Below are 23034 nucleotides of genomic sequence, written 5' to 3' on the forward strand. Positions count from 1 at the left end.
ACCGGGCCGTGCGAGGAGCCTGTGGGCACCGACTCGGAGCGCAGGTGCAGCGGCGGCGCCCGCGCCGCCTCCCGGGGCTTCTCGGAGCTGCCCTCGGAGAGCAGGAGGGCGGCAGGCTCCGGCGGCTTCTCCGGCGCAGCTGCTGCCCACACCTGGAGGGAAGGAAGGGGCACGGGTGAGCGGTGCAGGGACGCGGCCTGCGTGGTGCCGGCGCGCGCGCCGCCTCCGCTCACCTGCGTGGGGCCGCTTGGCATCCTGGTGCCCGGCGCTTGTCCGGTGGCTGCCTGCTGATCCGGCTGGGGCGCCGGGGCGGGCGCGCGCGGAGGGTCCACGGGAGCCGCCTCCAGGCGCTCGCTGGACGCCGCCGGCGGGACCGGCACGAAGTAGAGCACGGAGCCCCCCGGCGCCGCCTTGGCCCCCGTGGTCGGCGGCGGCTGCTCCTCGGCAGGACCGCGGTGCCTGTCGCCTGCCGCCCGCCCCGGCGGCTGCTCCGGCGCCGGCTCCGCCGAGGGCGCTTCCCAAGCGGGTGGCGCTTGGGGGAGCTGCTCCTTGTCCCCGGCTCTCGCAGGCTGCAGGGTGCAGTGGTCCCAGGGCACGTCCCCGACACCCGGCCCACCAGGCTGCGGAGGAAGGGGCTCGCGGGCACCGGGGGCAGTGGGCGGCTGGTGGTTGCGCTCGGCGCCGCTCCCTTGGAATTCCTGCTCCACGTGGGAAGCGGGCTGGAAGTGCAGTCGGTTCTCGGACGGGCCCGCGTGCAGCTGGAGCTTGTCCGGCGCCCCGAGCCGGAGCTTTTCCAGAGCGGCGGCGGCGGGCGCCGCCTCGGTGGAATTGGGGCTTTCGCCCGGAGCCTCCGGGGGTCTTTTGTGAGCCTGAGCGCTCGCCTGCTGCGCGGACTCGGCTAAGGCTAGGGCCAGCATGCGCGCTGCGTTTTTCGGAGGAGGAGGAGGGATAAGAGACACGGAACTGACGGGAACAGGATCCTGGGGGGAGTCGAGGGCAACTGCTCCTAATGGGAAAATTGAGAGAGAGAGTGGTTTTATGTTACCCAAGGAGGAGCGAGCTCAGCTTAACGATTACTATGAGAGAAGGGAGGTTGCTTTTTCCACGCTCGCCCCGCGGCGATTCCGGGGGATGCGGAATGTGGTGTCTTCATGCAAAGGCTGCTCAAGAGCACAGCAGTTCATCGCAAAAAAAGATAAAGAGGAAAAATAAAACAAAAAGAGCACAAGAGATTGTCTAAAGGCTCCTCTTGCATTGCTAGAGAGGTAGGTGGAAGAGAAGGAGATACCCTTATGTAATTTTGATCCTAAGGTTTGGGGGCAAAAACGTCCCTTCTTCAAGTGGTGGCAGATTTTTTGTGTTAATTAAAGTCTTAGATGGTCTACTGGCTGAAATGATTTAGGACATGCTATAGATTTTTCACATACGGCAGGATGGGGGGGCGGTATACAAAGGGCTATGGCAAAAATTCCAAGTGCTGGAGGGAGAAAGCAGAGATTCCTGTGAGGACCTTACGGATCTGCACAGCCCTGCAAGACACTTGTGCTCAGGACTGCTGGGCAATCCCCTCTCCTAAAAGGCACGCAGAGAAGGACTTTTTTGTGTGGGTGGGTGCATGAGAGCAGGTGCCCTTTGGAACTTAAAGAAAGAATGGAGGAAAATGCACTGTACCTGGCTGCGTGTGTCCAGAGGGTACAGTCTTAGTGTGGCTGCTGGCCATGGCTCTCTCCCCTTCCTCTTGCACCTCGGGTTTGGCAGCAGCCGCCAGCGGGCCCTGCTGCGGCTCCGCGTGGCCTCCTTCCCCCGCGGCCCTTTCGGTGCTTGGCAGGGGCAAGGCCAGCTGGGGTGGGGACCTGGTTGGCATCTCCGCGAGGCCGAGGCCTTTGCTCCAGCTGGAAGCTGAGGAGTTTCTGGCTATTCCCGCTCCCAGAGTCTCGGGCAGGCGGCTGGGCAGCGCGAAGGCGGTGGGTTCCGCTGCGCCCGGCGGCGGCGGCGGCGGCGACTTGAGGGGTTTTCGCCCCATTTTGGGTGAGAACGTGTGGGGTTTGGGGGGCTTCTCTTCGCTGGGGCTCAGGTCCAGCGTGAAGAAGGGGCTCATCTTCTCCTGGAAGGGGGACACTGGCTCAGAGCTGGTGGCGCTGCCGGGGGTCTGCGACTGGCTGCCCGACTCGAAATCCTTCTTCATGGGGCCGGGCCTCTCCGTGTGGAGGCCCATGGACTCCAGCAGGGACGTGTGGCTCTCCAGGCACTCGGGCTCTGGTTGGGGCGGGCTGCACTGGAAAGACATGGGGTCGAAATCCAAGCTGGCGACGCCGATATCCGGCGGGCTCAGGTCGACGTCCTCGGCAGATCGAGGGGAGATAAGGGCAGGGACGTGGATGAGCCCCTCGTCGCCGTCGCTGTCGTCGTGGGGCAGGTTGTCGTAGGAATTGCAGCGATTCATGTTCCCCAGGAGCTCCCCGTTGAAGGAAGCGGAGAGCGCGTCGCTGCTTGACCTGGGTCTCCGGGGTCGGAACAGTTTGGATTCGCCTGGAACGAGCAGATATGGAAAAGTTATTGGGGAAATGTGACCCTCTGGATAAGCACGGGCCCAGAGCTGCTGTTTTCCTAGCTTAGAGCACGTGCAAGATCCTCTACACACGAAGGGAACCTCACTAGCAATAACTACGTTTGCAGCAACTCTTTAGCAATATCCTGGTCTGATTTTAGTCTGTTCATATAAACTAGTTTAAGTGTGCACTAGCCTTAAGCTCTGGAAGATGTTTTGCCGCATTTTCCAACAGGGAATGCAAAGGGGAAGTGTCAGGGAAGACAAAACCAGTAGGCTGCTTTTTAAGGGTGTTTTTTGACACTGAAAAGTGAGATGTGCAGCTTTTCTCCAAGCACAGCATGGACAGCATCTCTATTAATTAGCAAGTCCTCCTGCCTTTTTACTTCACGTGCAATGAGAGGCCAGGTGCAATTTCATCTTACCATCAACAGCGTGCAGAGAGGTGAGTGATTCTTCGCTCTTAGCCGAGCGAAGGGTCCCACTGTCTCCTCTTCCACCTAGGGAAGCCAAAAGCTGAGTTAGAGAGGTGATTAATTGATATCTATATAGCAAATTATATAGGAGAGGGCATCAGATGCAGCTAGAGAAAATGTTCGGTTTCTTCTAAGGTTATTCTGGTAAAACTTCCTGATGGAATAAGTTTGTGGAGCACCTTCTTTTATCCAGGTTAAATGTGTGCCTTTTGGGAGCAGCAAATGGAGACAGAAATGAATTCCTGTTTCATAAGGGTGTCCAAAGCAATTATTCTGAGAGTTATTACGGGGCTGCCCATGGATTTGTCTTTCCAGAGCAACCTGGAGAGAAGAGCTGCACCTGCTGGAGCTCCAACATCCAACACTTGAACTAAGAGGGGAAAGGCAGTGCTTGACTCAAGCTGCTATGCCTGGCCTGAACGCTAGAAGGAGATACAAGCACACTGTAAATGTTAATGCTACGCTCCTTAAAAAAGAGAAAAGTGATCTAAGAGCTGGAATTGTGGGTTTGTTTTTACCTGCCAGGGCTATGGCTTTCATTTCAGAGGGTTCGCTGGGGTTGCGCTGCAGTTTGCGCTTGGACACGGAGGAAGACTTGCCCAGGTTGAAGAAGGAACGCCAGCTGCCCACGGGTGACTTCTTCATCTTATTGGGAGGCCTTTTTCTGGTGGGAGAAAGCAGAGCACGTTGCTTGGGACCTGCTGCTTGTTGTTTCCCATTCAGGCTACCTCTTAGAGCCTCTTTCTTAGAGCTCAGCTTAAGTCCTGTTGGGCGGATGCCACTTAAGAAGTAGGTGCAGTGCAAGAAGACTTTGGAACTGTATATAAAGCACCTAAGGAAGGGCTATTATTTAGCTAGCAGAGGTACCAGTTCCTTCAGGAACTCTGCACTGCCATAGAAGTTACCTCAAAAGCATCTCTGGTTTATTCTGTAAAGCCCCATAGGCTCTTCCCGTGGCCATCTCTTGTTTCTAGAGTCAGCAACTCTGTCCAGCAGCTCCACTTTGAGGGGAAGAAGGATTGAGTGGAGGTGCTTGGTCCTGAAAGCCCCTCGTTTCTGCTGGTTTTGCTAGAAAATGCAGGGAATGGCATAAAAATTACCTTGTAACCCTACTAGAAAAGGGGGAACAGCATAAATTTACGTTGCTGGGTGGGCTTAGCTTAGCTAGATACGTAAATTGAATCCTAATTTGCTGGGTGGGCTTAGCTTAGCTAGATATATAAGTTGAATCCTCACAGGGCTGGTTACAGTATCACCTGGAGAACCACAGGCAAGTGCCCTGGGGCTCAAATTGGGGTAAAAACCAGCTATATAATGTGGATAAAGGAAACCCCTCTGTACCTTTCCGCGGGGAAGTCTATGACTGTGTGGAATTTGCCCTGCAGAGCTGCAGGGCCTTCCCCTACTTCGATGTATTTGCTGTCTGCCACGATGGGGGAGTTGATCTGGGCCTGTGTCCGTGCCTGGGCCTCCTCCAGGGTGAGCAGCTTGGTGGAAGGAGAAGACACCAGCAGAGACTTGGGCCGCGATAAGGAGCTGTGGCCTGCAAAGGGAAACCAAAGAGAGGAGGGAGAATCAGGAAAGGGCTGGGTTTTATTCATTTATGTGTGTGATTCCTTCCTGTTGCTCGGTGCAGTGGGTTGATATTAAGGTGTTTGCTTCAGTGGTGCATCCTTGGCTTGTAACAAAGGCATTGGGAGGAGTTTCAAACCCAAAGTTGTGTTTACACCCTGGAAATCTCTCCTTATGTTCTTCCTATAAGGGAAGAACTGTCACACATCCCCTGGGGAGGCTCAGGTTGCTCTTAAAGGTCTGTGTTTGCTGCAGGGCAAGCTGCCTGAGGAAGAGGCTCACCTGCCCCATCTCGAATGACCGAGCTGAGCTTGGAGCTGAAGAGGACGTCCACGTGGTTGAGGATGAACTCCACCACCACCGACTGGATTCGCACCTCCATGAAGGCGGCCGTGCCGCTGAAGCAGGCGGACTCAATCTGCTTCGACCTGAGGAACAAGCACATCCAATAAAACAGGGAAGAGGAGCTCAGGTTGGGTAAGGATGCGGCATCAGGGGAGCTATTGTGTCTGGTTGCTGAGGCAGACAAGACTTTTTGGAAGAGCTAAGAGATTAAATCTCACCCAAGCACGACACAAAAGGGATTTACACCCGTGCTTGGGTTTCAGGTTGGGTTCCTGCTGACATGAGCAAGAGGAGCACGTGGGTCTAGAAGCAAAAGCAGCATGTGGCAGGTCTGGATGGAGGTGAAGGAGCTGCATGCACAGGGGTTAGTTTCAATTCTTTCCAGGTACAGCAAAAGGCAGTAGTTGAACGCAGGGGTGTTGGAAAATGCTGTGGTATTTGTATGTGCTTTATATGTGGGCAACATTTCTACCTGCTCCTGCTCAGCAAGTACGCCAGTACTCACATAACCAGCCTCAAATGGGACCTTTTCATTGCTTGGGAGTGGAGAAGACAGCTCAGAAGCTGCACGCAGGGAAAAGTATAACTCAGATTTCTCAGCCTGGCAATGAACAAGTCCAGAAATCATTAGGATGGAGGCCAGGGTGATTCTTATTTTCATTAACCAAATCTTTTAAAATTATACCGTTAATTTTGAGCTGTGCTATTAGATATAGTCCAAGCAAAAAATGTAGGGGACAGATTTACTGCCCTAGTGCTGAAATTCTGCAGCCAGCAGCTGTCATGTTATAGACCCCAGGGACTGAAGCACTGGGAAACCTGCCACAGACCAGCTTTTCCTGTAGGACCAAGGACACACTGGGCTTATTTAACGGTGGGGGGAAGGAAAGGAGGAAGCAAACAAGAAATAATACCTCAGGAGGTTGGGAGCCCAGACAATGGCTAAGTTCTTGGTGTGCATATTTGTGATGGAGCAGTAATCAGCTAGGCGAGCTAAGTGCCTCATTAGGAACTCCAGTGTCCTGGAAAAGGAGAGACAGGCAAGTGTTCAGCACCAGTTAGCAGGCCCTGCTGCCCTCTGCAAAACAAACCTCCCGCCTCATTATTTCCTTTGGGCTTGAGAGATCACAGGGAGAGAGGAGAGAGAGAAAAGGAAAAGCTGGACTCTGCACCCCGAGACCAAAGATAAAGTTGCCTTAGCAAATAATTAAAGGGGAGGTGGGGGAAGGAGGTTGTTCCTCATTTGTGCAGGCTCAAGGAAAAGCCTTCAAGCACCTGCTCTTTTTCCAGTGACAGGAATCATCTAGAAGGAGGGAGCCTGGAAAATTCCTCCTCTGGCTGCTTTGCTCCGCTGGCAATTTTACACCCCCCACCAGGCTTTGGAAAACCAGAATCTCGGGGTGGCAAACACCAGGATCGGGTGGGGATTCCTGCGTGAATTCCAGCTTGTGGAAGAGCTGCCTGCAGCTGCATTCTAGACAGAGACGGGGGGACAAAAGGCTGCACTTCCCAAGCTTGTGTTCCCAGTAAATAAAGCTTTTCTTTTGTGAATTTTAAGTACCTCTGAGGGCAGGAACATTTGGAGGAAGGCAGAGGGACCAGCGCTCTTCCAGCAGGAGCTGGTAATGAAAATGCTGCTGCATCCTCCTCCGTGCTGTTGCTTAGCAGCAGCTCCTGCTCCTGTCTCCTGCATCCTCCTCACACTGGGGACAGGGGGGAATTTTTGCACACAAACAGGCTCAGCCTTTCCCAAATGGCCATGGGGAAGCCAGAGCTTTATTTGTATTTTTGCCTGTTTTTAGGCCAAGCAGGGACTGCAGCAGAGGAGAGGGGATACAGGAGCCCCCTTTTCACAAATAAACCAGCTCCTGGGTCCCTGTTTCTCTGGTGCCAGTAGTGGCCCTTTGAGAAAATCATGGCCTGCACCAGAGAAAATCAGATGTCTCAGATTATTTCTGAAAAGGTGCTTTTTGGATCTTAAGTAGACCATTATAATTAGTAATTGATAGATAAGTGCTATTATTAGACAAGTGTTATATTTATTAATTATATATAAGGGTTTTAATTAGTGATTACAAGTAATTTTCCAAGGAGCTACTTATTGATATCACTGTTCTAAATAATAATAATAATATTATCTAAAACTATTCTACTGAAATATTCCTGAAATATTCTTTTTAATACATTCTGCTTTATTGCTGTTCCTACATAGGGTATTGTGCTATGCTTCTGGAATAAAACTATTTTCTTGGGGTTATCAGCCCCTTTTGGCATAACGAGCCTCTACTTACCTCCTTGCAGCATTTTCTAGGGGAAATCAAATAAGGTTTGTGGGAATTGTCTTGGTACTAATTAAAAAATAAATGAACTTCACGCATCCTAATACACTAATAGACATGGGTGATGTGTAATATATAACACAGTGGCAAAACCCAGCTGGTTTTTGGGGAAAAGCTGGAACAGCCTCCGTGCTCTCTTGTTGTTCCAGAGCTGTTTAGGAAGGGAATGATGGTTGTACAAACCTGTAGTGAGGAGGAGGGAGCTGCTGGATGACATCGTGAATTTTAACCAACCGCTCCTCGTCCGTAGCAGCAGAAACAGCATCCTGCAACACAGAGAGATGATGGAGACACGTGTGAGCAACGTGGCATTGATGGATTAACGTGCAAGCTGGATAATTTCAGGGGAAGGAGGCTGGGTGGTTGTTGGGTCCTTTGCAGGCAAGTGGAAGCCTTGGCTTGTACTTACTGAGAACTTCTCGTAGAGCTGATAGGTGAGCAGGGGGTTCGGCAGCTCTCGGAAGTAGAGTTTGCAGAGGGAGCCCACGCAGTGGATGTCCTGGATGTAGGTGTCCTTGGTTAGGTCGGGGATCTGCTCAGAGTCAAACTCGTGCCTGGGGAGGAGAGCAGGAAGAAGGGGGGAACAGGAGGGTGGTGAAACCCCAGGGAACAGCAGCTTGTAGGGTGAAGAAGCAGGGGCCTGGATGAGAGGAACCACAGGAAGATAAAGCCTTGAGCATTCCCGTGGTTTTGAGGGGGAGAAAATCCCAAATCACAGCATTTATGGATGCCAAGGCTGGCTCAGTGCTGGAATAAGGGCATGGAAATTTTTGTTTCACATCAACAGGAACAGGGCTGCTCTGCAAGCCACACTGGGGATGCAGCCTTGCTCAAGCAGAGGGTGGAGGGAAGGAAGGCTGCGCCATGCCAGGCCCTTTCTCTTTGTGCAGCTCTGCTGGTTGTTACAGACTACAAGTGATTTTCCGACCCCCAACACAGGCTCAGCCTCAGAGCATCTCCAAAAAAAGGCAGGTATCAAATGCAGGATTAAATATAGTAAAATAGACCAGATTAAATATACTTAATTCAGCCCTAGCTGCCAAAGAAAGGCACTAAGGAGGAGCCTTGGGGCTCCTCTCCCATGTGGAATACATCACTTTCTGTCCAAGAAAAAAGCATTAAAACTGGGAGATTTGGTTCTTTTCCATTGCAAAAAGGCCACCCTTCATAATGCTCCTTTGCCGACCAGAGAGGAACATCCTACTAGGTGTCCCCCTCTCTATGGGAAAAGGTTGAGGGGGGAAAAGATTCCTTACCGGAGCTTCTGGATGTTGGATGCGATCCCGGACAGGCGATATATCCCATCCACAATGCCGTGTTTCTCGATGAATTCAGTGCAGCTCTTGAGGACCTGGGGGACTAAAGGGAAAGGGGCAGTGGTGAGACCCAGCAGAGCCTGGCTACGTCCACCTCGCCTCCCACTAGAGCTGGGCTGCTAAATCCAGGCTCCAAGAGCTGTGAAATGGAATAAATAGCGTTTTCTTTGGCCAAAAGCCCTCCATCCGTTTCAGATCCAGTGGGATTCACCTGTGCTGTTTGGCTTAAGGGAATATAAATGCTATGGAGATGCTACATGGATGCACAAACGCAGGAAAACCCTCGCGTGTCCGATCAGCACAGGAGCCAGAGGAGCTTTTCCAGCTCATTCCCAAGCAGCCGCCTTGGAAGCTTTATGGCATCTCCGAGGGCTCATTGGGAGACTGAATGAGCTGGTTAATTATTCCCCATTAATGGGCAGCGGAAGTTTTACGATTTTCATTCTCAGAACCATTTTGATTCCTCTTTAAATCATTCCTCTCCTGTAATTTTGCCTGTTTTTTTTTTTTTGCCAGTGCACGAAGCCTTATAATTGGAGAGGGATGGATAATTTCAGCAGGAAGCCACATTCCCAGCTTCTCCTTTCTGCTCCCTCCACCTCACGGCACTGGAAAGACCAGAAGTTCCTGTAAATCAGCCCGAGGTTTTAAGAGGTTCAGGATTCCCTTTTTATTGCCCTGTTGTGCCAGGGGCTGCACCACCCAGCACCTTCTGCTATGAGAACTTGGGAGACTCTTCCCTCTGCCCTAAGCGCCAGGATTGGGAAGCCAGGGAAAATGGAGCTTCCCTGGAGCTCCCTTCCCGATTCCCATGAAAACGAATGGAGGACTTAAAGTCCAAGGAGGAGCTGCCCCATTTCCTGCTGCGTTTTCATTTGAAAGTGTGACTTTTGCACCCTAAAACTCCAGATAACGGGAAAGGAGGCCATAAAACCTGAGTTTTATTTGTTTATTTTTTTATTTACGGCGGCTTGGCCCGTGGTTGGGTAAAAAGAAAGTGCAAGGGTCACGTTTCAAATGTAAATCCTGTTTGCATCAAGGGAAGAGGGTTTTCCCCATAGTCTGAGGCCTCAGGACTATATGGGGACACTCAGGGCTACCCTGCCCACTTCTTTGCAGTGCATCCATCTCGGAGATTGTATCCAGGTCTCTGGAATTTTGGTTTTTAGGTTTGTGAAATTACACAAAATGCAACTATGGGGCAAAATAAGCACTGGAAATGCATATGGATTTAATTTCCTATGGACAATATCAATTATTTATAAGGCTTTTAATGGACTATAATGGAAATACAGCCCATTATCAGCTTCTTTTGGCCTTAAAAGAGGAGAGCTAAAACCAGGACACCCGATTCCAACCGATTTGGAGCTTTTTAGTTCACATTTAAACTTCTCAGCTTGGATACGCGGAAAATATCCATGAAAAATATGACCCAAGGGGCTGTTCGTGGACTGAACAAACCCAGCTTAGAGCTTCAGTTCTACCCAGAGCCAATGTTCATGAGAAGCAACAGCAGAAATTGCTAATTCCCCCCCTAAGAGCTGAGACATCAAGAAAAGCTAAAATCAACCAATAATGCTCAATAATAATGAATTCCAAGTCCAGGCTTTCTTCACAAACAGCAAAGATCCAAAGCCAGCCAGTTACCTATTTATTACAGTTAAAATAATTAGCTAGTAAAAGGGACTCCTCAAATTAATAATGGGAATAAAAAGAGATGCTATATAGGCTATAAAGTTTATCCTTGAGCTAAGGGGGACCAGGTTTTTACAGCTAACTCCCTGCAAGATGCTGCCTGAGATCTCATTCCCTGTGTGTTACAGGGAATATTGTGGTAATAATATTCTTCCTATGTTCGAGCCTGTAATAAATTACCATCAAAAAGAACTAAAAGCAGCCTGACAGGAGGAGCCTCTGGTGGGGACTGAAAGCCAGGACCATTTCCAACCCCATTTCTGTAGTTTATGGAAGCTGATCGGTTTGTTTGCACACCCCTTTTCTATGCATTTTAACACTGGAAAAAGAGGGGGGATAAAAAGCTGGATGTCACCAGCCCGGCCACGTGTTCCTGGAGCCCCAGCCAAGCCCTGCCCTGGTGCTCGGATGTCTCGGACGATGCCTCGGGATGCGGGGAGCTCTGCTGCTGCAATGCAGCATTCGCCGCGCGGAGCAAGCGCAGCCCGTGCTCTAATTGGGGTCAGGCTAAATTTAAGTTCCTGGTTTCCTTTCGGAGGAGGATTTTAGAGGGAAAAAACAACCCTCTCTCCATCTTTACCTAACAAAGGGAACCAGGGCTCTTTATTGCAGCAATTGCTGCAAGTGCCAACATGAATCATCGCTGTCATGGGAAGACATTTCAGGTGTGCAGCCCTCGTCGCTGCTGCTGCAAACAGGGGCTCAGCCAAATCAACGACAAGTTTATCACAATATATATCAATAAATACCCAAATAAATGACAAATTTATCACAGAACAGGCTGGTATCTCTGCTCCATGCCCAAGCCAGCCTTGGTTCCCCCTGTGCCAGCTCGATCCCTTCCAATGGATTATTCCATTACTCCGAGGCTGGGGAATGCAGAGGGAGGGAATCTCCAAATGTTGTGTGTGTCCAGGGCTGGATTATTCCCTGGAGCCCAGAAATGTCTCCACAAACTGATCCCAGGGATTACATCACTTGGAAGACAGGTTAGAGAGCTGAATCATGCAGGCAAATAACAAGCCCGCTGTGTGAAACGGAGCCATGCCCCTGCTAGCAGCATTCCGGTTGGATCTGCTTCACTCCAGGGAGTTGGGAAAGAGGAATTAAGTCAAGGTCGGGAGCAACTGGTGACTCCTGAGATGAACAGGCCTCGTTAGGAGAGCTCAGGGACACTCAGATGCACGTGAGGGGATGGGCAGCGACCCCACGCAACCAGCAGAGCTGCAATAGTTCAGCCCAGCTCAGGATTTGGGCTCAATAAAAGGCTCACACAGAGCAGGGAAGAGCTTTAGTTATTGCTGCCTTAGGTCCAACTCAATCGTCAACGAGCTCACTCTCCTGCTCCTCCAAAATTGTTCTGCTCCCCAAACCGACCACGAAACCAGCTCTGTAGCTACCCAGTGCTGCAAATTATTCCTCCTCTTGCTCTCGTCTTCTTTTCTGACCTCGTAAGCTGCTCTGTGCTGCTTCCCTCAACAACCTCAGCAGGGGCCGTTTATGCGACCGGCCTCGCACAGCCAGTGACCTGTGAAGGAATCCGAGGCCTCTGCTTGCTGCCCAGCACTGCAGGTGCCTCCCGGATTCCGCAAGAAACAAAGTTCACCCAAAGAAAAGTAATAATCAGGATTTTGTTTTCCCCAGAACAGACAGTTTTTCTCCACTGTTTCCCCAAATTGCTGATGGGAGGTGAAAGGGATGGAGAAAAGCAGCAGAAAAGTCCACCTAAGAGCCTGAGAGGAAGAAAGCTCTGGTGAAACAAAACACCCTGTGAGTAATTTGTCATTTAAAAAAATGTTGTAATTCCTGTGAGTTTGGGGAAGCTGAGGGGAGGGCAGATGAAGGATCTGCACTGCAAACTGTCAGTTTATATTATATATAGTGGGTGAGAAATGTGCAGCCTTGACCTACCTGTTAACTCCTCGCTGAACCTGATCACGTAAAAAGTTAATTTCCTTGCTAAAAATATATTTATTCTGTATTTGGAGGCTTTGGGAGCTTGAGAGCTGCAGGAGTTCTGTCCATCTTTGGTGCTCCCACGAGGACCCATCCTCCAGCTCCTCCTGCAGCCCCTGGTTCAGGTGACACGTTTCTCCACAAGCACCAACAGCCTCTGTTTGGTGTAAAACCCCCCAAGAAGAGGCAGGAGAGGATCCTGAGTGGTTTCCTACCGTCATGGCCCGAGTTGAGCAGATGCTCGCCCAGGTCGCAGCCGAACACCCGCTCCTTGAGGATCCCCCGCTGCTTCAGCTTCTGCTTCGTGGGCCGCGACTTCATGAAGGTTCGCAGGAAGGTGATGAGCTTGCCGTGCTTCTTGGACACTGCAAAATAAGGGCAAGGTCCCCTGTTAGGGTTTTCTCCCCAGGTCCTGCTGCTCAGCAGACATGGGGCTTTGCTGTGGTTTTTGGTTGGGGTAAAATGTGCAGAAAACAGCTGTAATGGAAGGATTTACCATCTATTTATCAGCACTGAATGCAGGCCACCCACTTGCCACCTTAGCCTGGCTGATGGGCTACAAAAGGCAGAAGGAGATAGGCCAAGCTTAGGCAAAGCCTGGTTTCTTGGGCCAAACCAACCGGGCACGTGACCTGAGAGCCCAAATCCGTGGTTGTCGCCAGCTCCAGGGAGCTCATAAAGCAGAGAGGACCTGATAAAACACAGAGGACCTGATAAAACAGAGAAGATGTCGCATTTTGGGTGCTCTGCTTTGGGACCAGCCCAGGTGACAACCCCCATGTAGGGGGAAGGAGGCCAGAAATAGATGCCCGGCAAAAGGGGCGTCCAGGCTGGGTTGGAGCTTCCAAGGAAGAGGCCAAGGGTATCCCTGACCACCAACTTTCTTTCTGGAGGCCCCTCTGGAGCTGGAGCCGGTACAAAAGCTCTCTGCCTTCCCCAACCAAAGCTCCATTGTGCCCAGGGTTTAAAGGCACTTTAGCTCCCACAGCAGAGCCCTGGTAGGGAGAATAAATCCCCGGGGTGCCAAAGGAGTCGCTTTGTGGGGACAGGGGGATGCCACCCAGTGCTCTAACCACATGGGGGCAGAGCTTGTGCCATGCTCTACCTTATAATATTTTAATATCTCTCTTATTTCACATGATATCAATGCAATCTCGCTACTTATAATAACCATGATCCCAAAGCCCTGAAGATATTTCCATTTGTAGGGGACTCCTGGGCTTCACCTTGGGCTTGAAAAAGGAGTCCAGCAGATACAGCCCCGTGATCCAAGGAGGTGTTTCGCTTGGCATTTATATGGTTAAATCAGGGAGTGTAAAGGAGATCTAGGTTTTTGATAATAAAAAGGAATAAAACAAGAAGGACCTAAGGAAAAAGCAAGGGCAGATACTGCCAAACAAGAAACCAAATCCTTTCTTTCATCGGGAAGACTTTGAGAACCAGCTTGCAGAATTGCAGAGATGGAGGCCTTTTTATTCCATACGAATGGGGCATATTCCACGCTGCATCCTGCCTTCCTGGAAAGGCTTCAGAGCCAGAATGGAGTGAGAGCCTCCAAACTCCACACCAGGACCAGATGCCTCCAAACCCTAGACCGGGATCAGCCGTCTCCACACCCCAGACCGGGATCAGCCGCCTCCAGACTCCAGGACGCGGCTCCTTTCCCATTGAGGGCTCTGGCTTTGCAACCCCAACGTGCTAAAAGCTGCTTTGTGAGGCTCAGGAATTTGCTCCTCCACCTCATGGATCCGCCTCCTCCCTGATAAATAACAAGACCCTGGAGGGCACCTGCTCCTCCAAACAGGCTCTGGCTTCCCGGAGGCCACCTGGACAACCGGGATGTGGGGTTATTTGCAAAGCAGGCTCCATAGGAATGGCTTTGGCAGCCCGGGGGCTCGGCAAACAAGGGCCGGGATGGATGCAGAGCCCCTTCTCCCCAGCAGCAGCAACAGCGATGCCTGGGAATGCATCCCCGGGAATGCATCCCCGGGAGCAGGGAGGGAAAACAAAAGGATAAAGCCACGTGCAGAAATCCTATTGAGATGCAAATCCTCGGCATTCCCCGCTGCCTCCCCAGGAGCTGATATGAATGGGAGTGGGGAGCTCGGCTCCCGCTTCTCGGGAGGTGGGAGCAGAGCCGGGGCTCCTGTTTCCGACATTCCTCCCGCCCAGCGACTCGGGATTAAATGAACAGAGCCAGCCAGTTGCCTCCCGCAATGGCCGCTCCGGAGCACTGGGATCCAACGGCGGGTCCGGAGAAGCCCTGGGAGCCTCTCCCAGCCGCAGACACCGACCCCTCTACCCCACAACGTGATTCCTCCATCCGGCTAAAACCAGAAACCTTGGATTTGTCCTACGGGATCCCCGATCCCCGCACGACCAACCTGCGTCTGCAGCCCGGAGCTGCCTCAGGAGGCTCCGCCGGAGCCCACGGGATCCCTCCCTCTCCCAGCCACCGCATCCCGAGCAGCAGCTCCATCCGAGACCCCCCCAGGGCAGTCCCTGCGCATGGGGTGGCCACCCCAGGGTGCTGGGGGGACGCGCTGCCTCTCACCTGGCTCCGCGCGGGCTCCGAGCGCTGCTCCGAGCGCCGCTCCGCGCGCCGCTCCTCCCCGGGCTCCTCCTCCCGCAGGTGCCCGCGCGCTTTCCCGCCCGGAGCCGCCCACTGTCGGGCTCCCAAAACTCCTTTCTTTTGGTATCCGACCATTTCCATGGAGAGTGTTCCCCTTCACAGGGATCTGTTACATCCTCTTTCCAAATAATGCTCCTTTTCCGGTTACTTAAGCTTAATTTTTTGCTCGGAAGTGAGTTCAAGCTTCCGGCTCCCTGGAAAAACCCTCCTCTGGAAGCTCCTTGAGCTACGAGTGCCGGGAGATGGGATCAATGTTCATCCACGCGCTCTTCCTGCCGCAAAAGGGAATTCCTATGGGAAGCTCAGGAAAGCCCCTGAGTGGTGGCTCCCCAAAGAGGGAGGGGATGCCAAAAGGGATCCCGCTCTTCCTTCTACCTGAGCCGTTTCCTTGGGATTTTGGGAGACTCCCAGGTTGCTCCCGGTGCCGGCAGTGCCTCCAAGTGGAGGCTGCGGCCTCTGCTGCCAGCGGCGCAAGGTGGACACCCGATGCCCAGCGGCTTCAGATCCCATTGGATCCAACGCTTCCAACTCCTGGGAAATGCCGCGCCAGGGAAATATCCCATGGCTCAGGCTACAGACATTGCAGTGATCCGGCTGCAAGCCCCAAGTTTAATGGGAATGGGATTCCTGCCTTCCCATCCAGGGTCCAAACCCAATCCAGGCTACACCGCACTGCTTCTTTTCCCCATCAATAGAGCAGCTGTGATTTGAGGTCCAGATTTTGCGGAGCAGCTTTCCCGGATGAATCCCAGATATCGAATCCCGAATATAGCAACATTTCCACAGAGGAATGGGGGGGGAAAAAGGGGAGAAAGAACCGCTTTAAATCCAGAATTGAGAGAAATTTAGAGAAATATCAAGAAATGAGAACGCCCTGATTTGTGATGCAGCCCGCTGGGCAGGAGCCATGGATGGAGCAGAGCCTTCCCGCTGCAACCCGTGCAAATCCCAACCCTTTCCTTGGACCCGAATAAAACCAGCTTGCAAGGGGGAGGATTTGCAAAAGGTGGTATGGCCTTTTCCAGCTGTGAGATGCTAAAAAATAATAAAAATAACCAAAAAAAAGATCTATTTCAGCTACGTCTAGCTTCTGTAGTTGCCCCTAGGCTGTTAGTAGTTATTGCTACCCCCACGGACAGGGTTAGGCTTGGTTAGGACACCGAGAGACGGGTCGTGCGTAACGGGCTCTACCTGAGCTCAGCTGGGCCTGGGTCAGGGCCTCTGTGCCGGGAGCAGAGCCTGGCTTTACACTCTCCAGCTCCAAATCTGCACGTGGTTAAGGGGGCAGAAGGGAGGTGAGAGAAAGGACAAACATGGAAGTATCTGCTGGAAGAGGCTGGGGGAGAACAACCTTTTGTAGAGGTTGGTCTGGACCGACCTTCTGTAGAGGTTGGTCTAGAGGTTGCAGAGGGAATCGTTGAAAGAGCAGAGATATGAAGGGTTTTTGGGGGTTGTTCTAGGGGGTGCAACTGTGATCTTTGAGATATAGAGATATAATAAGCAAGAATTAGCAGGGCAGAGCATGGAGGAGCACTTAGGCCAGGCCTGAGCCCCTTGGTGAGGTTGAACGGGGAGCAATAGCCACATCTCAGATCTCTTACATGGACGTGGCTGCCAAAAGACATTAATTTTTGCAGGGAAACCAAGCAAATTAGCTAATTAGCAGCTGTATTAGAGCTGCTCTAGTCTTGAACTCTTCCCTCTACGCAACTGGTGGGGAAAGGGGAGCGAATCTGAGTGCTCACCTCCGGGGTTGTGTTAAGTGACCGGAGAGATCTGCCTTGGAAGGGGCAAAAAGAAAGAAAAGACAGACAGAAAAACCCCCCAAATGCCCTAATTATCTCACTTTAATTGCTACTGATGTGAAATGGCACCTGGGAGGGCTCCTAAGTTCAAAGAACATGACTATTAAAGAGGAAAAGGCAAAGAAAAATCCTGCAGGTCCATATACCTGCAGCTAAGTTTTGCCCTCCTTATAAACTCCACTGCAGTATAAATATAAATAAATATAAAATAAATATAAATATACAAATGGCCAGGGCCCAAATGGATTCCTCCCCATCAGCCAACTTTTAACTTCTCTTTCTTTCAAATTGACATTCTCATTTTTGGGCGCTCTGCACTTAACAGAGCAATTCCTTTTGATTATGGTTTTATTGCTACAAAATGATCATATCCTAGGGGGAAAGAGTTACAATTGCTGTTATTTTTTTAATTTTACTTCCCTGCTATATTTTGGTTTATGGCTAAAGAGCTTTAAAAAGGCCCATATTAGACTAAAGCTTTGGTTGCCCTGAATGGCCTTGCACTGTGGAATTAAAAATACACAAAAAAACAGGGTGAGAAAAGAGGAGATAAAGAGGAAGAAGGAAAAAGGAATCAAGGAGAACGTACAAGGGGGGAAGTAGCTCCAGGACGCAGGACGGGCTCCGTGGGCGGGGGAAACTGGGAAGATGTAATTAAAAAAAGAAGAAAAAACAAACAAAAATGTTGGTTAAAACATGCAGCCATTCCAAAGGGGTTAAATTCATATCAAGCTCAGCTCTGCAAAGTGCCACCGCAGCCCCAAGCCTTCCAAAGCTGCAAAATGCCTTAGGATCCTGGAATTCCCCACCCGAGGAGCATCCTTTTTCTGGGGGAAAAAAAGCACTTTTGGGGGGGGGTTGAACTCGTAGCCCAAGGCCCAGCCCAAGGCCGCAGGGCTCGCCGGGTCTGCTAAGCCTGTGTTTATGGTAAAGCCTGGGTTTAAGGGCTCTGTTGAGTCAGAAGCAGGCCTGGAAGACGTCCTATTTCCTCTAGGCGCCGCCAAGGCCAGCCCACTTCAAGGAAGGTGACGGCTCCCACATTCCCAAATGGAAAATTTGGCACCACAGACAACTCCCCCACAGCACCACGCTGCCCGTTAGGAAAACACAGGAAACACGTGGCATGTGTGAGTGGAAAAACGATGGGACACTTGGAATACATGTAAAAAGACCACAGTAAATATCCAGAAGTAGGAGAAAAACATGGAATGAGACGGATACAAAGGCATGGACACACAGGCGTTGCTCCTGGGAAGGACCAGGGTTGGATACAACCGAACGGGAGGAGCAAACAGGCTAAATCTGCAGGGTTTTCCTAAATGTGCACTGAAAACCAGCTATTCTTGACTTCCTCAAGCAGCACGATGAATATTTAAAGGATTTGCTTTTCACCAAGATGACTATCTGAATTTCAGATCCAGTCTTTCCTCCCATATCTCTTCAACACCCTTTTTATGTAAGACCTGATTCCATGTAAAGGAATACTGCAGTTCAGCTGAACTGTCATGGAATGGCATTAGTTATAAAATATTGGGTTCCGATTCAATACAATCATTTAGCTCAAGAAATAAACCCTAAAATTCTTTATCTGAGTAAGAATTCGGGGAGAATTTTGAGAGAGGAGAAAACACCCTGGATTGAGACAAATTAGTTGGGATTTGTTGGTGTTGCGCTACCCTTCTGGATCCGTGCAGTGGATTTTTATGTAAATAGAAATAGTCAGGGCATCAGTTTGCATTTAGTCTGGGGAAGCAAAAAAAGGGATTTCCTTACGGAGCTGTACACGAAAATTCAGGGCAGCAGCTTAGCAGGAAAACGAAGGGCCAAGGCTACTCTGTAAGTAACAAGGGAATCCAAAGCACCTTCTATTTTCCTTTTTTTGGCCTTTCTTGTGTATAAATTGCGTCTACAAGTAGTGAGGCAGCTTGTTCAGAGAGTTAATTCAGACTAAATTCTGAATTGTACCTGGAACGGAAGCTCTGTGTCAGGAACACAAAGTACCTACCTCATATTGAAGGCCAGTTCCCGGTCTCCGTGTGGCTAAGATCACAAGCAGTATTTTGGGAGATGGCAGTTTTAGCTATTCCAGGGATTATTTAAGGTAAAAAATACATATATATTCCTTCTTATTACTTGGAATTTTCAGAATTGAATAAAATAGGGTTTTCCTGCAAGGATAGTTTGCCTTCTGTCTGCCTCAGACACTGGCTGCATTCTCACTGGTGTGAGCATCAACTTCCACAGTCAAGGAAAATAAAAATACTGTTGTAAGAGCAGAGCTTGCATTTTAGCCCAGCCTCCTCCTCTGATTGCCTGCATTTCATTTACATTTGAATTTCAATCCTTATTTGTCCCGCATTTAGGAGCAATCCGGCATCTTACGGGTCTATTAAAATGTTGTCCTCATCACTTCGGCAAATCAAACCCTCTAATTATAAATAATAATCAAAATTCAGGGCAGGAAGTTCTTTGTTTTCCATCTGCTTTTCATTAGATTACTCAATCCAGCCAAATCTAAGGGCAATTACACAACACAAGCAGTTCTATGTCTCTAAATTCCTTTGTGGCAAAGCTTTATGCTGCAAAATGTCCTAGATGCTCAAAAAACAATGTTTTGATTGGAGGGAAAAAAAGGTTGCATGTTGATAAATATGTCTTATCACACCCAAATCTAAAACTTCATGTTCACTCTGGTTGAGATATCCTGCTAATGTCAAGTAAGGACAAAATCTGTGGTTTTGTTTAGAAATTCTTTAGAAAAAAAGGCAATTTAACATCTAAAATGTAGGTACAGAGGGTTTTTCTGCAGTTTTTTGCTTCTAACTTTATGCAGGGAGCAGCTATTGGGGAGCTCAGCAGCGATGGCCTCATGATATCATGGCAGTATCTCATCATGATCTTAAATTTTATATGTGGGTGTGTGAATATGTATTTTGAAAGAACAAAATGAAAGCTTCAGCCCCAGTAAATTCTGCAGAGGCCTCAGCTTTGCTAGAACAGACACCTGCAACCACTTCCAGCGATGCTGATACAGATGCCACTAGAATCACATCCCAGATCTCACCTCCCATTTAATTAGCCTTTGATCAGCAGGGTCTGCTATCAATTTGCCTGTATTTTATGGGATATGTAACCATGCAGGGGGACAGCAGGAGGTGCAGGGGGTTACATAGCTAGAATGGAAGCAAAAAGGGTCCCAAGCTCTGTTAGATCTGGCTTCCTCCAGGAATTTACCCAATTTACCTGTTCCATCTATGCCAGCAGGATCATTTTTGGGTCACTTATATGTTGTGTGTGAAAAGGGACTAACGTACAAGTCTCTTACAACACCAAGGGCTGGGATGTTGCAGAGAGACATTAGTTACTGTTGCTGAAGGCATCTCAAGTCTTCTGAGCTTAAAATCTTTCAAAACACGCAGGAAATGAGCAGTGATATTAGCTTATATAACACTGCAGATGAAAGACTGTAATAGCAGCTAGTCCAAGAGAGACACACACATACAGAGGATAACATGGGATGACTAAAGGATGTTGAACACATACAGAGGATAACAGGGTGTATAATGCAGATATTAAGCACAAAACATCGACAAGACGACTCCTTTTCATGTCATTGCACCTTAAAAACTAAAAACACCTACCTGGTTTTGGCACAGAATTGGTCACAGACTGGGGAACTTTGTCATTAATTAATTCCACACATTCGCTAGGGAAAAATCCAACCTGTAATAGAGAGAGAGACAGAACAGTGAGCACTGGGGGTTTAGATCAGAACTGTTAAACTTGGGTCTAATTATAGCTTTTATGAAGCTTCACGGAATCTTTAGCTTTGCTTGCTTGGCAACCATAACATTATCCAGGCTAAAACAACCCAACAAAAATAATTTTTCAAAATGATGCAGGCAAAGACAAATAATTCCATGCCAAATTATTGGTTCTGTAACATAGTGTGTTATAAATCTGTTTTCTAAGGACAGGTACCAGTCAGCACCTGTGTGAATGGAGGGGAGAGGACAAGTGTGCTAGATGCCCTTATCATACATGTGAAAACATCACAATTCAGCGTGGTTTTGGGTAAAATGAATTCATCTCAGTATTCAAGATTTAATAAAATACACAGAGTTAAATGAGACCTTCCCTTGTAACTAAGAACCCAGCAATTTGACTAGTCATTAGCACAGGTATTTTTAGAGGAAAGGAAGATGCAATGCAAACATCTCCCGCGTTACACAACGCAACGGTGGGTTTTGGGCAGCTCAGAAATAGAAATATCCTGATTAGCACGAGGCAAACAGCACGAATCCCAGCACGACAGACCAAGCCCCTCATCAGATGGCTCCGAACTCCAAGCTGCTGCTTTGCCAGGAGGTGCTGAGGAAGAGGCCGCCTAGATACATACACAAAAAGGACTGGTATTTAAGCAGAAGCATTATGTGATTTTTAAAGACTCTGGTACCTGGGTGAGGGATGCAGGAGGCAATTGGAACTGTAAATATTTGGAGGTGAGTTTTCCAGCAATCTTAATGGGAAATGAGGGAACTAAATCCCATCACAATCCCGGAGAGGAATCAGAAACTCATTTGCCTTTGCCTGTTACCATAATATCTACTACCTGACACGACGTACAACCCTAACCATGAATTTAAAAGTGGAAATCAATGGCCCTGTCACTGCTTCTCAGCACAGCAGAAGGTTTCCTTGAACACTCCCTTCTTGCCACGCTCACAGATCAATAGTGAGTGTGGCCTTTGGGGGGAAAAACAACTGGAATTTGTGCTAGGCTGCACAAGCTCTCGGATATTAGCTCCCAGGTAAGAGTTTGGAGGCCTTGACAGCTTGGTAGTGATTTAGCTTTTCCTCCAGCATCCTCAAGAGAGGGTCTGTAGGAGCAGAACCCCTGACTTGGGCCTCGTTCCCACCCACTTAAAAGCTGCTGCTTTCCCTTCCATGGGAAGTTTTCCACGATTTTGCAGAAATAAATGACTCGGGTCTCCCAGTAAAGCCCAACAGATGTAGCAAGGCACTGTTAGAGCTTGATCCCGGATTAAAGGATTTGGCAATGTACAAAAACTAAGAGCAAGGGTTATATATTTAGATAATGTAAGGTCATGTAAAGGTTAAAACAAAATCACTACACACCTTAATGAAGGAGGAAAACACGGGTTGCTGCTGCAGACAAATATTTCTGCAACAGCAACGACTGTATCTTTGCTTTTCTGCACAGGGCTTTATGGGCAAGGCTCAAAAGAGCTGTAATTATTTGCAAATAATTTGCAAATGAGAAGGCAGCAGGCACATAAAGGGCACGTGAAACCCTTTGCTTGAGCTACTTGTTTATTTGAGCTGTCTCTGCAAGGGAAAAGCAGCCTCCAATGCTCTGGCCTCAGTTGCAAAGGGAATTTGCAGTGGAATTTATGGATGTGACAAGACCTGCCTATCCAAAAGCTGTGATCCATCCTGGACCTACCTCGTTGCTTTCACAAAGTATAAGTCCCCTGTGCAATCCCGGAGAATTTCTTGGTCAATAAATGGCATTAGGAGAGTTTGGTGGCCAAGACTTTGCTCTCCTACACCAGGGTTTAGGATCTCCTCTGCTTGGACAAAATATCTGAAACATCTTTTGAGTTTTCTAAACACAAAATACTTTCCCTTTCCATCCCAGCTCCAACAAGGGGGATGCAGTTCTTATCCTGAAGGATTCCCACGTGCTCCGTTCACTACCTGACCCTGCAGAAAAGCCAAGGGAATGGCAGAGAAATTGGGAGATGCTGCCTAAAATGCCCCACGTAGACGTAGCCCCGTCCTCTGCACGGAGGTGGCCTCCACCCCCAGCTGCGTCCTCCCGCGCGCCAGATCCGTGCGGAAAAGACGAGGGATGAATAAAAAGAGGATGGGAACAAAGAGAATTGGGTGGCTGCGAACGCGGAGGTGGCTGCAGTTTAGGTAACGAGCTCGCAAAGCAAGCAGTGAGTCACCGAGGACTTGCAAGGAAAAGGTTGGAGCAAGAGAAAAAACGTCTTGGAAGTCTTGATTTTACTTTAATCCTTTAAGCCTAGTGGGTTGTTTTGTTCCGTGCAGGATTGAGGGGCTTGAGCTGCGGTTATTAGATGAGCTACTGAGAGGAAGGTCCCTGAAAACTGGGAAATTCAAAGGATTAACAGGAAAAGGTGATGCAGCCCCAAAGGAGGGGGTGCCTGACAAAGAACAAACCCATTCCCCTGCTGAATCCGCATTGGAAACCTGTGGGATTTTCTTTTCAATTGCAATCTCTCATTTAATCTCTAATCTCTAATTCAATAGAAATATCTAATCTTTTTTTGCTTTTTCCATTTCCTAAATTTCCTCCCAAC

At 49.4% G+C, this 23034-nt stretch overlaps 1 protein-coding gene across 1 annotated transcript in view; it reads right to left on the minus strand.

The window, feature by feature from the left end:
- The window catches only part of ARHGAP32 (Rho GTPase activating protein 32), a 90189-nt gene that overhangs the window by 1850 nt on the left and 65305 nt on the right, over positions 1–23034 (minus strand). Inside the window, exons 11-25 of the mRNA XM_026039327.1 lie at positions 20326–20407; positions 17274–17324; positions 16071–16145; positions 12463–12612; positions 8537–8639; positions 7690–7834; positions 7464–7546; positions 5856–5963; positions 4879–5024; positions 4366–4567; positions 3543–3688; positions 2974–3048; positions 1672–2529; positions 234–1006; positions 3–152 (exon numbers count right to left, since the gene is read on the minus strand). Of these exons, the coding sequence (XP_025895112.1) occupies positions 3–152; positions 234–1006; positions 1672–2529; positions 2974–3048; positions 3543–3688; positions 4366–4567; positions 4879–5024; positions 5856–5963; positions 7464–7546; positions 7690–7834; positions 8537–8639; positions 12463–12612; positions 16071–16145; positions 17274–17324; positions 20326–20407 (3147 nt within the window). The remainder of the gene's footprint in view (positions 1–2; positions 153–233; positions 1007–1671; positions 2530–2973; positions 3049–3542; positions 3689–4365; positions 4568–4878; positions 5025–5855; positions 5964–7463; positions 7547–7689; positions 7835–8536; positions 8640–12462; positions 12613–16070; positions 16146–17273; positions 17325–20325; positions 20408–23034) is intronic.

The sequence above is a fragment of the Nothoprocta perdicaria genome, unplaced genomic scaffold (assembly GCF_003342845.1).
Source record: "Nothoprocta perdicaria isolate Ctin4 unplaced genomic scaffold, notPer1 scaffold_228, whole genome shotgun sequence".
NCBI classification, from domain to species: domain Eukaryota; kingdom Metazoa; phylum Chordata; class Aves; order Tinamiformes; family Tinamidae; genus Nothoprocta; species Nothoprocta perdicaria.